This window comes from Notamacropus eugenii, chromosome 3 (genome assembly GCF_028372415.1).
Source record: "Notamacropus eugenii isolate mMacEug1 chromosome 3, mMacEug1.pri_v2, whole genome shotgun sequence".
NCBI classification, from domain to species: domain Eukaryota; kingdom Metazoa; phylum Chordata; class Mammalia; order Diprotodontia; family Macropodidae; genus Notamacropus; species Notamacropus eugenii.
Genome location: NC_092874.1, coordinates 204,402,042 through 204,417,488, shown reverse-complemented (window position 1 = coordinate 204,417,488; position 15,447 = coordinate 204,402,042). Strand labels below are relative to the sequence as shown.

The 15,447-nt window shown below is 37.6% G+C and overlaps 1 protein-coding gene across 16 annotated transcripts in view; it reads right to left on the bottom strand.

Annotated features, from left to right (window-relative positions):
- The window catches only part of WNK1 (WNK lysine deficient protein kinase 1), a 174,287-nt gene that overhangs the window by 95,016 nt on the left and 63,824 nt on the right, over positions 1 to 15,447 (bottom strand). For all 16 annotated transcript variants that reach the window (XM_072654100.1, XM_072654109.1, XM_072654091.1 and 13 more), the window contains exon 2: positions 10,633 to 10,805. In XM_072654100.1, coding sequence (XP_072510201.1) covers positions 10,633 to 10,805 — 173 coding nt within the window. The remainder of the gene's footprint in view (positions 1 to 10,632; positions 10,806 to 15,447) is intronic.

Here is a 15,447-nt window from a genome sequence, read left to right as displayed (position 1 = left end):
GTGGGACTGGAACTCAAGAAAGTGACTAGGACTGGATATGTAAATCTGGGAATTGTTTCACTGGAGTTAACTGATAAGATCACCAATTAAGATAGGATAGAATGAAAACAGAAGGGGACCCAGGTCAGTATTAGGGGATAACCATGGTTAGAAGTTATGACATAGATTGTCCTCAGCAAAAGAGACCGAGGAGTATTCAGGCAGATAGGAAGCCTGGAAAGAACAATGTCACAAAAACCCAGAAAGGAGAGAGCGTTCAAGGGGAGATGGTGATCAATAATATCACATGCTGAAGAGAAAGAGAATGAAGACAGAAAAGGCATCAGATTTGGCAGTTAATAGTTAAGAGATCATTGTTAACTTCTGATATGGCAATTTCAGTTGAATGCTGAGGTCACAAAACAAACTGCAGAGTGTTTAGAAGAATGACAAAGAACACAGAGGCTTTTGTCAAGGATGTTAGCCATGAAAAGGAGCAGACATACAGGACAACAGCTAATCTCAGAACAAGTGAAATTTTTTTTTTAAGGATGGGGGAGTCGCAGAAATGTCTGGAGGCAGCAGGGAATGAGCCTATTATAGGTATTACGAGATTAAAGAGAAGAGGTTTTATTGCTGTTGTTTTGTTGTTTCAGTCACGTCGAACTCTCCATAATCCTTTCTTTTGTACTCATGGTAAACAGAATAGAGTGGTTTGCCATTTCCTTCCCTAGTTCATTTTATAGATGTGGAAATTGAGGCAGATACAATTAAGTGACTTTCCTAGGGTCACAGAGCTAGTAAATGTCTGAGGCCAGATTTAAACTTCGATTTTCCTGACTCCTAGCCCAGCACTCTATCCACTTCACCACCTCCATGCTCCCACAGTGGGAGAGGCCATGAGAGAATGCCAACAAGAAGACTTTATGCTTGATCCTGGAAGTAATAGGGGACCATTGGGGCTCACTGAGTGGGGGTGGGGTGTGTGTGTGACATGGTCAGATCTACACTTTAGAAAAACTTTGGCAGCTAAGTGGAGGAAAGAATGGAGTGGGTAGAGACTGGAGTCAAGGACGCTATAGTTAGAAGGCTTTTATTGCAAAAGTCCAGATGAGAGGTGCTAAGGACGTGAATTAGGATTGTGGCTGTTTGACTGTAGAGCAGGGGACATATGGAAGACATGCTGTGGAGGAAAACTATACTTGATAGATGATTAGATATGCTGACTGAATTATAGATAATGAAGAGTTAAGGATAAAGTGAAGCTGAGAACCTGAGTAACTGAGAATGGTAGGTTCTTTGACACTAACAGGAAAGCTGGGAAGAAGGTAGGGTTTGGAAAAGATCACAAGCTCTGTTTTGGACATTTTGAGTTTGAGATTACTATGGGATATCCAAATGAGATATCCAAAAGACAGTAGATGAGATGGGGACCAGAGCTGGATATGTTGACTTGGGGATCACCTACACTGACATGACACCTTTTGAATTCATGGATGCTGATAAGATAACCAAGCAAGATAGAGGGGAAAAAAAAGGCTCAGGATAGAGCCTTGGGAGATACTCAAGGCTAGTGGGCACAACATGAAGATCCAGCAAATGAAACTAAGAATTATCATTCAGACAGACAGAAGCAGAGCCAGAATACAGTCACGAAAACTTAGAATGGGGTGGTAATCCACAATGTTAAAGGTTGTAGAGAAGTCAAGAAGTATGAGGACTAAGAAAAGGCCTTATTAGATTTTCCTTAGCAGCAACTCATAAGCAGAATTTATTCTTTGTCTCTTTTCTTCTCAGCAGCAAGTGGTGGCAGAGAGCACTGCAACTTTAAATAGCCAACAAAAAATGACTGAAAGAGCAAGTTATGTTCCTTCTGTCACAGCCCCAAAATCTTCCTTAATACCTATTTCTTGTCTCCTTCATAAAAGTCTTAGTTCAGTAGCAAGGTCTTCTATGTCATTGACTTTATCTTAATTTATAGTTACTAACCAAATTTGTTTTTGTCTACAATCAGGTAAATTATATCTGTCCTATAATTACAGAACAGTTCTGATGTTCATATTTCCCCAGTTTTTAATCTAAAAGTACTTCAATTCTTCAACTGTAAATTATTAAAACAGGCCATGTTCTCTACTTGTTCCAATGTTCTACAGTCTGTCATATGAAAATAAGCAAAAGCTATCTTAGAACAGAGCTCTACATCAGACAACTTTCTCTTAGAACCCTACAGCTGACCTATGCCCCAGACAAGAAAACTGTCAAGACAGACTTAATTCATCAACTATTCTTCTCAGAAGGAGAAAAGTCCTAGCAATACTAATATAATAAAAAATATAATACCCTCAAAATGAATGTACATATTTAGTGCTATACCAAACTACCAACAGGCCACGTTACATAGATAAAATAAAAACAACAATCATTAAGGAAGAGAAAAATCAAGAATTTCAATTAAAAAAAAGGAATGAAGTAAGGTGAGCTGTGCAATGTCTCATACCACGTTTTAAAGATGATAATCATCAGGTACTTCGCACAGTGCCTGACACATAGTAGGCACTTAACAAATGTCTATTGATTGATAAATGCTTGAATTGGGAGGGTAAGAAAAGGTAGGGGGAGAGGCAGGAAGAAGAGGGGAGGGAGAGAGAGAGACAGACAGAGACAGAAGAGAGACAGAGAGAGAAAGACAGACAGACAGAGGAAAGAGGGAGGAGATGTGGGGGAGAGCCAGAAGGGACCTCAGAATCCATTTAGACCAACTAGCACATTTTACAGATGAAGAAACAGAGCCCCAGGAATGCTAATTGACTTGTCCAAAGTTATATAGGTACAGTGGTGAAATTTTTACCCAGGTTGATCTTTCCACTGTCATACCCTCAACTCATCCACCTGGTCATCAATGAACCCCTTGCGATGGATGTCACCCCAATTCTCCTTTATCCCTCTCTGGTGGCGTTAGTACACTTCATTTTGGAATTCCTGCTTTGGGGTTAAGCTGTACTGCCACTGGTAAGTGAGTGTAAACTCACCTAACCTACTATATCTAATCAGACCCAGACCAGGATTCACATCCCTGGAATACACATCCCAGGTAACTCATCATCTGCCCTGCTGCCCTGTCTCCATGTCCCCTCAAGCCCTTTACCCCTTGCAACTTGCTATCTATCCCTCACTTCTCTAATGAAATTACACTTTGGTAAGGTCCTTGATAGCCTCCTAATTTTTTTTTTTAAAGCCTTTGTCTGTCATCTTTCTTATTCTTTCATAAAGAGTTCACACTGCTGACGAATCCTTCTACTTCCCTGATTCTTGATACTCCAGTTTTGGCCTTTCTGAGACTTCACTTTTGCTTCTTTTCTTAGCTGTGTGTGTATGCATGTACATAGATGCAGTAGTTTACATGTTAGAAGCAGTATTCTAACTCTTTCTTCATAGAAGAAGGTATTGAGACCTGAAGGTTCAGAAAGCTGATGTCATTATTCATCACCTGAGTACGAAGCAGTCACCAGAACCTTCAGGGACACTTGGAGAATGAGCTGGCAGATCACAAATAGTAATTCAGGCAAAGGAGTGTTATTCAGCTAACTTAAGGGGTCCTAAATGCTTATCATTGTTAAATATCCTCCTATTATGACTAAATAAATCTTTCTGTTAACTGTTGAATGATTTGAGGGTCTGGTTTTGTTCCAGTATCAAATTCAAATTACTAAAGGATTAGTCTGAGTTAGAGCCAGCTCAGAACAGTGTGCTTTGTCTTATCTGCCACCTTATTTACCTCATACCTCCTCCTTGCTATATTATCTACCTATATAGACTCTGAACTTTGGCTTCTTCTCTATAGATTCTTCCTTCTCTTCTACTCCCAAAGCTTCAATTACCACTACTATGCAAATTAATCCTGCATGTTACCACAAGTCTCAAGCTCCAGATTTTTTGTTTTTTAAATTTATAGTTTATTTTTTAAAGCAAAGACTTTATTCTTTTTTTTTTTTTTTTTAGTTCTAATCACTCTCCCTCCCCCCTACACATTTCCAGAACCAATGAGAAGGCAAGAAAAACAAAACCTACTACACAAATAAGTATAATAATATAAAACAAAATCCCATAGGACTCTCCCATAAAGCACGCACGCACGCACACACACACACTCACACATACACACACGGAAAAAGAGAAAAAAACTGAGCTTCAACCTGTACTCAGAATACATTGGTACTCTACCTGAAGGTGGGTATAGAATGTTTCATCCTAAGTCCTTTAGAACTGTGGGGGGGTCAGTGCGTTGATCATAGCAAGTAAGTCTTTCAAAGATGATTACCCAGATTCATTAAAAAAATTTTTTTTCATGAACAAAAAAAAATTCTCTCCTACTCCATTTCCAGGAGGGGAGGGTTTGGTTGGGTTGTTGGGGCTGGGGGCGAGGCAAGGAAAAGAGGAGGAGAGGGAGGATGACAAACAAAACTTTAGTAAAAAATATATACAGTAAAAACAAAACTAATTCCTGCATTGGCTATGATATCTCTGTGTATATGTGGGTGCATTCATATGTGTATACGTATATGCATAAGTATGTGCAACCTGGATCTGTCAGTTCTTTCTTTGGAGATACGTAACATGTTTAATCACGGCATCATGGTTGGTCACAGCGTTAGAGTTTTTAAGTCTTTCAAGGTTGTTAATCTTCACAATGCTGTAACTATCTGAACCATTGTTCTTCCTTAACTCTGCATCACTTTACAAAAGACTTCTCAGATTTCTTTGAAATTGTTCCTTTCATCATTTCTTATAGCACAATAGTATTCCAATTATTATCATACCAAATAACCTGTTCAGACATTTCCCCAACTGATGGTCACTCCTTTAGTGTCTAGTTCTTACATTACAAAAAGAGCCTCTATAAATATTTTTGTACATACGGGGTCCTTTTCCTGTCATCTCTTTGAGGTATAGGCTTTATTGTGGTATTACTGGGTCAGAGGGAAATGCACAGTTTAGTGATCTTTTAGGTATAGCTCCAAATTTTCTACAGAATGACTGGTCCCCAATTCACAGCTCTACCAACAGTTACATTTTATCATTTTCCATTTTAGTCAAGTTTGTTAATCTGATAGATATGAGGTCGAGCTTCAAAGTTCATTTAATTGGCCTTTCTCTACTGGAGCAATTTTTCACATGGCTTGGATTTTATCCTCGGAAACTATCTATCTGTACATAAGAGTTTTATTTTTTAGAACATCTACTTAACAGGTCACATGCATATGGATGTCTCCTCAGCACCTCATACTCAACATATCTAAAACTGAAATCTTTCCGCTAAATTCTCTCAATTCCCAAACTTTCGTAAATGGTGCCAGCATTCTTCACACAAACATGCTCATAAACATAGCTATGTTTTACTCATTTTTTCTTTGAAACCCCCCAATCCAACTGTCCTTTGATTCTTTTATCATCATTTACATTTTTCCCACTCCTTACTATTTCCACTGTCACCATTATAATTCAGACCCACATTAACTCTTCACTGAACTACTGTAATGTAGCCTTCAGCATTATTTTTTCCTTCTATCCAACCTACAGAATGATGCTCAATGTACAGCTCTTACCAAATCTTTCTACTGCTTTTTTAACCTAATTTTCAAGACCTCTTCCATAAGCTGGCTCCAACTTTTTCAGTCTTAGTTCAAACTATTCTTTGCATATTTGATTTTCGTAACTGCCATTCTCCTCATAGGACAAAATTCTTTCTTGGAGTAGTCTAAATGGTCTTAAGGCCTTACCTCTAGAAATATTTAGAGAAAACATGTAAGAGCACAAAGACAAAATAGGATTTAATTTCAGTTAAATAATGTTCAATATGCTTTGAACTTATTCTAGCCACTAGAGGGCTATCTTGCTACATAACTTTAGTTGCCTCTTGATTTCTTTGGTTCTACCAAAGGAAAACACTTTCAATTACAGCTTGGAAAGTCTATACCAACTCTCTTGTTCTTACTGTTCCAATAAATTACCATTAAATTAAGCCCAAACAACTCTATAAATAAAATTAAGTTTTTATAATTCAAAATAGATTAACACTTTGAAAACCTTAAGGTACTATATAATTTGTAAGTGATTACTACAGGGAGCTAGGCGGTAAAATGCATAGGGGAGTAGGCCTGGAGTCTAGAAGAACTGAGTTAAGCCTCAGACTTAGCTGTATGCGCCTGGGCAAGTAACTTAATCTTCGTCTACCTCAGTTTACACAACTATATAATGGGGTTGAAAACAGTACCTACTTTACAGGGTTGTTGTGAGGATAAAATGAGATAATATCTGAAGATTACTTAATGCAGTGCTTGGCAGCTGTACTGACAGAATGGATATTATTAGCCAGAACTGAAAAGGATCTTGACAAATTATTGGGATGAATCTAATAAGTTGAAATTCAATTGGGATAAATCAGTCCGTCAAAAAATATCTGGTAAGTGCCAACTATGTGTCAGGCACGGTGTGAAGAACTGGGGATACAGACAAAGAGAAAAGATAGTCCCTGGTCTCAAGAAGCTCACAGCCTAATGTGAATAACCATGTACAAATTAACTATATGCAGGATAAATTTTAAATAATCAACAGAGCTAGGTAGGAAAGGCTTCCTGTAGAACATAGGATTTCAGCAGAGATTTGAAGAAAGCCAGGGAAACCAGATGATAAAGATGAGGACAGAGAATATTCTAAGCACAGAAGACAGACTGAAAATGCACAGGGTTAGAAAATGGAGTGTGTGGTTTAAGGAACAACATAAGGCGGCCAGGGTCACTGGACTGCAGGATATGGAGATTGGGAGTTTAGGGTGAAAAAAGAAAGGAACAGAGGAAGGGACTGGTTAAAAAGGGTTTTCAGTGCCAAATAGAGAGTTTTATAGATGATCCTAGAAATGACAGGGAGGTCAGTGGAGTTTACTGAGTAGGATGGTATAAGGATAGATCTGAGCTTTAGGAAGAACACTGATAACTGAGTGGAGGATATACTGGAGTGGCAAGAAACTTGAGACAGGATGACCAATTATCAGGTTATTACAATAATCCAGGCATGAGGTGATGAGGGCCTACACCAGGGTGTTGGAATTGTCAGAGGAAAGAAGGGGGTGTATACAAGAGATGTTATAAATATGAAGTTGATAGGCTTTCTCAATGAATTGAATTTAAAGAATAAAAGAAAGTAAGGAGTTCAGGCTGACACCAAGGTTATGCATGCATCTGGAAGAACTGTGAGAGTAGGATGGTGGTACTCTTGACAATAATAGGGCAATCTGAAGAGGGAGGAGGGGAAGGTTTAGCAGAAAAGATAACAAGTTTGGTTTTGGATATGTTGAATTTAAGAAATCTATAGGACATCCAGTTTGAGATATCTGAAAGACAGTTGGAGATATAAAATTGGAGGTCAGCAGAGGTGAGGGCTGGACAAATAAATCTGAGTATATTTGCATAAAGAAACCATGAGAGCTGATGAGATCACCAAGTGAATAACAGAGGGAGAAGAAAAGATGGCCAGAGTTAATGGGCATGACCTGGATGAAGATCCAGCAAAGGAGACTAAGGAGACCTCAGAAAAGATAAGAGAAGAACCAGAATACAATTGGATCACCGAAGAGAATATCAAGAAGACGATCAACAGTGTCAAAGTCTGCAGAGAGGTCAAGAAGAATGAGGGTGGGGGGTTGGGGGATGGGGGTGGGCAAGCCTTTAGATTTGGCAATTAAGAGATTATTAATAACTTTGAACAAGAAGAAAACAGTTTCTGTTGAGTAATGAAGTTGGAAAGAGAAAGCTAAAAGAGAATGAGAGGAAAGGAATTGGAGACACCTATTATAGAGGGCCTTCTCAAGGAGTTTAGTCAGAAAAGGGAGAAAAGACACAGGATGAGAGCTAGCAAGCAAGGACAGATCAAGGAAGGTTTTTTGAGGATAAGGGAGACATGGAAATATTTGTAGATATCAGGGAAGCATCAGAAGAGATGGAGAAAATGAAGGTAAAGTGAGAGAGGGAGCAATCTAGGGCAATTTGCTAAAGACAGGGTGAAATCAATTCATTTGTGCATGTAGAGGAGTTTGCCTTGGCCAGAAGGACAGCTACCTCTTAATGTGACGTAGAAGTAAAAGAAAAGAAAGTGGTGGAAGACATTTTAGTGATGTAAGATGAGGAGGAATGGAGAAAAGGTTTAGAAAACAAGCAGGGAAGGACTAATCATCCAAAAGCAGGTAGGTTACCTCCTAACTATTAGTAACACTTGGTAAGATAAATCGTATGATTGGAATAGTCTCTGCATGGGTATACCTTATACAAAAGAGGACAGATAAAGGGTAACAGAGTGGTGGAGGATGGTATACTCACATTAGGAAATTTAGGAACATGAGGGGTTGGCGGGAAACATAATGGAAAACATTCAGGTAACAACCATAAGTAAGAAAAGCAAGTGAATTTTGAAAATACAAAGGAAACAATTTTGATGCAGCATGTATCTAATGCGGAACTCACCAATCAACTTTAATGAATTCACTGAATTCAGGCTAGATGCTCTCTTACTACCTTTGTGATCCTAGGCTCATGACATCATAGATTTAGAGCTGGAAAGAATCTTAGAGGTAATTAAAGCTCAATATCACCACCCCTCATTCAAGTCATCTGGCTCAGATGAACTACATTTTCAAGTACTAAAAGATTTATCAGACATGATTATTAAAGTATTAAAAGAAATGTTAAGTTACTGTTAAGGTAAGGTACCTGAAGAATCATGGAATGACTTCATATATATAAGAGGCATCATATTTTTCACCATCTCAATTATAAGGGAGGGGGTAGGATGAAGGAAAGAATTTGTAACTTAAAATGAAATGAAATTTTAAAAATAAAAAATAAATTTTCTAAAGGAATAATCATGGAAAATGGGAAAGGAACCAAAGAGATTGGTAGACAAGAAGGTCATAAATTTCAAAAAAAGGGAAGTTGATAGTCTACAAATTATAGGACAGTGAGTATGACCTTGATTCCTAAGAATATCCTACAGTGGATGGACTGAGCATTTCATATCAACGTCTTGCTTTCTACTTGTATCCTCAGTGCTTTGCACATGCTGGGTACATAGTAAGTACTTAAATGGTTTTTCTTTTATTCATTCAATTAGAGGCTGCGTGACACTGTGGACAGGGAACAGGCTGGAAGCCAGGAAGACCTAGGTTCAAATCCTGCAAATAACACAAACTAGATGTGGCACCCTGGGTAAGTCATCTAATCTCTCAGTGCCCTAGGAAGCTCTTTCAGACTATAGTAGCAAAGGTGATAACCTGAATTGGTAGAAAGAGTTTCCTTTCCCAGAAGTCCCTTAAAACAATGAAATCACAGGCCCAGCCCCTATCCTTATCCCTAGTGAGTATCTAACAGAGGAAGTGGTGATTACAAAGAGGAAGCATGACTTTCTCAAGGAAAGGTCATATCAGACAGCTTTATTTTACTTTCAGACAGGGAAACTAAAACGATAGTTCAGGAGAATGCTATAGATATAGTTTACCCAAATTTTAGCAAAGCATTTAATACAATTCTAGTAGAAAAGATAGAGATTTGAATTCAAAACTGGCTGGATATTTAAAGACTAGACAACATCAAATTGGCAGAAATTCAAGGATCAGATAAAGTCTCCAGAGATATCTCCAGATATCTCCAAAGATATCTGTTGGAATTCGAGCTGACTAAATTTTCATTAATTTTATTTATTAATTTATTAAATTTATTATTAATTTACTAATTTATCAAATTTTTATTAATGATGTGGATAAAAGCAGAGTCTGCTAACTTTGAGCATACTTGCTTGCTCATCAAATCTGCAAGTAACACAAAGCTGGGATGGACAGCTAGCACACTAAATGATAAAGGTCAGAACCCAAGATAAGCTAGAGCACTGAGTTGAATCTAATTAAAATCAAATTCAATAGAGATAAACATAAAGTCTTACCCTTAGGTTCAAAAAAATCTACTTCTTATGTACAAGATAGGGAAACACAATTAAACTGTCTCAAAAAAAGATCTGGGGGTTTTAGTGGATTACAAATTCACTATGAAGTAATAGCTGAAAAAAATATAATTATGATCTTGACTTCATTACAAGAACAATGTCTAAGAATAAGTTGGTGGGAGTCCTCCTTTCCTTCTTTGGTTCATTTTACAGAAAAGGAAATGAGGCAAACAGGGTTAGGTGACTTGCGGAGGGTCATACAGCTAGCAGGTGTTTAAGGTCAGATTTTAACTCACGAAGATGAGTCTTCCTGACTCTGAGCTCTATGCACTGACCAACTAGCTAACCATTAAAGCTATATAAAAAGGAAAATAGGCTCCCCAATATAAGACTTCAAAAACACCTTTCATTTCATTTTTGTATCTGCCACAGTTAAGTGATACATAGTAAGCAGTGGTTAATTCATGGTTATTTGTTGGACTGATTGGTGCATCCCCCCCCCCATCTCAGACCAACAAGCAGAGGCTGAGTATGTATGGATCAAGTATGTAATAGTGGAGATTCTATGTGAATATGGAGGTATATGAGCAATGAAAGCCAAATACTTTTGAACTCTCATGATTAAAATATTGTGATTTACATATTCCTTTATGATGTTCTCTTACTTACGTTTTAAGGGTTCCAGATGTCATAAGTTCAGTCACCAGAACAATACATTTCTTTCCCTTTACTGTAGACTCCCAAGAATCATAGAAACGAACAATATTTGGGTGTTGAAGGCCCTTCAACATTTCAGCCTCCTCTTTAAATCTTTGCCGCTCTGACTTTGTCAATTTTCTATCCTGAAAAGTAAATAAATAAAATGTGGTTAAAATAAACTGTGATTTTACTATCTAAGATGTTAACCATGGTGTTGAATCTTAGTAATGAATAACCACTTCAGACAGAAAAGGACAATGAAACTCATCCAGAATATTTTTACTAAAATGCATGAGTCTAAGTCTGTTAGAGGGTATTTTGTCAGTAAATAAACTGAATAAGTTTCAATTCATATCAACTCAAATATTTTCTTTTATGATCTTTTAAAGATTTCTGAAACCACAGCCTTATAACTTACTTTCAGTCCAAATTAAGTGAATATGATCAATACCCCACCAAAAAAGGGGCACAGATGCTTCTTTTTTTCCAAGCATTCAAAACACTTTTATTCTTCTGCCTACTGCAAGCCAAAAGCATCCAAGTAAAATAAACTCTTAACCCTTATTTTTTTCCAATTCAAACATCTATTGTCTAGCATGTACATCTGTGCTTACATACAATTGTTGTGTGAAAAACATATAATGTTTAAAAAAACTAATTCCACCTAGGAAATTCACCTAGTATGTAGAGAAATATTTAAGGATTATTTTAACGAAGGAGGAGAAAGGAAGAATCAGCTAACTGGTAAGACTTTTCTTAAGATGTGTCCAAATAACTCAATACCAATAGGCATTTCCCACATCAACTAACAATCAATAAATAAACATTTATGAAAGTACCCTATTACAACCCAGGCACTTAACCAGGTAGAATACACATAGACAAAAATAAAACAGTCCCTATGATCAAGGAATTTACATATTATTGGGGGAGAAATATGTACCAAGCAAGGACATAATAAAATAAGAAGAACTGGAAACTTCAGGGATAGTGAAGTAAAAGAAAATCAGGAAAGGCCCCATGTAGAAGATTATACTTGAATTTTTAAAGAAAACTCAAGATTCTAAGGGACCAGAGTATATTACAGTGACGGAGAGGTAAGGTGGGAGACAGCCTGTACAAAGGCATGGAGATGGGGAAATATGATGTCATGCATAAATTATAACAAGTAGGCCAGTCACAGTTTGGATAGTCTGTAAAGTGTATTCAAGCAGGAAAGCACATAATATGTATGTGTTTGTCCTTCATTGCCAAAGAAGACCTTGTCATCAGAAAAATGACATGACTTGCACTTGACTTTGTTTTGAGTGAGGGAGGGCTGTGCAGGTCACCAGCCTCACTTCTCCTCCACAGTCATCTGAATCCAGTAACCAGATATTCATCAGGATGACTGGAGACGACCCAGGATGAGGCAATTGAGGTTAAGTGACTTGCTCAAGGTCACACAGCCAGTGAGTATCAAGTGTCTGAGGTGACATCTGAACTCAGGTCCTCCTGACTCCTGCACTGGTGCTCTATCCACTGCATTACCTAGCTGCCCCAGCAGGAAAGGCAGGCTGGGGTCAGATTGTGGTAAGTTTTAAATGGTCAAGAGAAGAGTCAGAATTTTATCCTAGAAGCAACAGGAAGCCACTGAAGCTTTCTGAGTATGGGAGTGAGCACCAGAGTTAGATCAGTTCTTTAGGAATGTTACTTCAACAGTTTGTACAGATGATCAGAGAGAAGAGAGACTCAAGGAAAGGTGACCAATTTTGGCTATTGTACTCATCTAGATTAGAAGTTATAAGGATGAGTTAGGACAATGGCTGAATAAATGAAAAGAAATTGATGGATATGAAAGATTGTGTGGAGGCAGAATTGAAGAAACTTGGCAAGTGATTGAATACACTAATGAGGAAGATTTAAAGGAATTGAGTATAACAACACTGATGTTGTGAATCTAGGTAACTAGGAAAATGGCAGTGTCTGTGGGAGAAATAAGGAAATTCAGAAGAGTAGATTTAGGGGGAAAGATAATGAATTCTACTTTGGACAAGTTGAATTTGAGATATTTCTTCAACATTCATTTTGAAATGCCTAAAGCATGATACATGACCTGAGTTCAGGAGAGTGATTAGGGCTGAATATAATGATTTGGCAGTCATTTGTATAAATATGAAAATTAAGCCTGTGAAAACCGATAAGATGACCAAGAAAAGAATGTAGACAACGAACAAAAGGAGAACCTGGATAGAGCCTTGGGGTGCACAAACATGAAAAAGTGGTGGAAGAACATAATTAGGAAAAATGAAAAATAATACCTAACAATGGAAACAATAATGAAAATGACAACAAAATAATTACACTTGAACAAAGATCAATAGCTGACAAAAATAAGACAAAAAAAATAGCGAAGAATGTAAAAACTTGAAAAAAATCATACATATGCAGGATAGAATAATCAATTTGAAAGATTACATTGAGAAATGGAAATTTCAGTTTACTTTAGGAGACACTAAACAATTGAAAAAAGAGATTATGCTTGACACCTAGTTAGAGAAAATGCTACAGAGTAAAAGTGCCAATATTCCTCAAGTGGAAAGGGGCCAGAGGACTCTAGCATAGAAAAATTCCAAATATTTTAAGAAAAAAAATTATCCAAAAAATCTAAGGCACAAAATTGTTAAATTTGAGAATTATGAAGAAAAATAATTTCCATTGTGAAAGAAAAAAGTCACGTATGAAAATAAAGGATAGGCTTTTAGCAAAAGTTATAAATCTGTTACTACTGATGTGTTATTTTCTTAAAAAGGTATAAAGTTAGAAATAGTTCCATTTAGACTGTGGTTTTGCAATGAACGGAATATGTGTCACACACATATTAATAAAAAGGTGTTTAAACACATGAGAAAATACAGTCAGAAGAGGGGAAGGCCAGTCAGGCAATAAACATTTCTAAAGCATCTACTACATCCCAGGCACCGTGCTAAATTCAAGGGATACAAAGAAAGGTTAAGAGATAGCTCCTGCTTTCCAGGACATCACAACCTAATGGAAGGGAAAGGATCAGGCTAGTCCAAGAACAAAACTACTTTTTAAAAAAAAGGATAGGAGTAGGGTCAAAACTTTAAAGAATATGGAAATAACGTAGAAAATTGTTGAGATTGGTCTAGAATATCATAACTGATTTTGTATTATTTTAAAAATAATTTTTTGTTTTTTTACAATACCAGAATTTCTCCTAATATCCCTCTCCTACGTAAGATTATCTCTCTTCTCCCATGTAATAAATGGCATCTTTAAAAAACAAAAGAGAAAAAAAATTAACAAAATTATCAAATTACCAATTAATTTTCCATACCTCCGGAACTACCAATTTCTGCAAAAATAAGTGGGGAATTGGGGATGGGAGCTTTTCATATCTCTTCTTTAAAGCCATGCTTGTTCTTCATAATTTGGTTACCATCACTTTTTTTGAGGGGTTGAGAGAATGGCTATTCTTTCCATTTACATTGTTATAATCACCGTACATACTGCTTTCCTGTTTCAGCTTACTTCATTCTGCATTTATTTAAATCTTTCTGTGCTTCTCTATATTTGTCACATGCATTGTTTCTTACAGCACAATAATATATGCCACAATGCATTTAGCCATTTCCCAACTGTTTCCAATTATCTGATGTGAGAAGTGAGCCCTTTTAACAAGCCCCCACAGTGAGAAACCTGCTTACCTTAAATAAAGAACAATACCTGTTGTGAAATCAGGAAGGCCTTTGTTAATCTTTACGTCCATTCCTCCTGAATGGACAGGTAGCCTCTCCCAGTAAGGCTACAGAAAGATAACAGGAAGACTACAACATGTGCAGGAAGATGGGGGCTTCTTATACTGTTTTCTGAACTTTGGCCATGTGACTCCATGTTCTCCTCTCTGATAGGCCCTTCCTCACACAGTTCCTTGGGCCCGAGCCTTACTTTCTGACCTCTAACCTGTCCATGCTAGGTCACAACCCCTATCACCCAGGAAAGTGGACAACAGAACTTTACTTCCCACATCTGATAACACAAAAAGTTCTGCTATAAATATTTTGGCATATATAGGAACTTTCTTACCTACGTTACTCCTTGGGTTTATGTCTAACTAGTAATGGCAGCTCTAGGTCAAAAGGTATGGATATTTTAGTCATTTAACTTGCATAACTCTATGGTTGTTGGTGGTTATTGTCCTTTGTCTTCCAAGAGGACCAAACTGAAATCATCATTGTAAAATGAAATTTCAGGGTGTCCAACTGTGGCTGATCAGACCAATAGGGGCTCAGAATGCTCTACCACAGGTTGGGCACAGGTAGTCCATGTGAATATTTGGGGTGAATATCCCAAATGTGCACATCCTGTGTTTGCTTCGTGCTGTCTCAATTCTGCTTTGCTCAAAGAGCACAGCCCCTTTTCTTATGTGGGCACACCATGCTGAGTGGTCCTGAGCCAGTGTCTCCTATGTTGCACAGTCAAATCCAAAGTTCTTGAGAGTATCCTTGTATCATTTCTTCTGGCCACCATGTGATCGTCTGCCCCATGCAAGTTCTCCATAAAATAATCTTTTTGGCAAGCATCCATTTTTGCATTCAAACAGCATGGCCAGCCCATCAGAGTTGAGCTCTCTGAAGCATAGTTTGAATACTTGGCAGTTCAGCTTGAGCAAGGACTTCAGTGTCTGGTACCTTTATCCTGCCAGGTGATCCTCAGAATCTTCCTAAGACAGTTCAGATGGAAACGATTCAGTTTCCTGGCATGGTGCTGGTAGACTGTCCA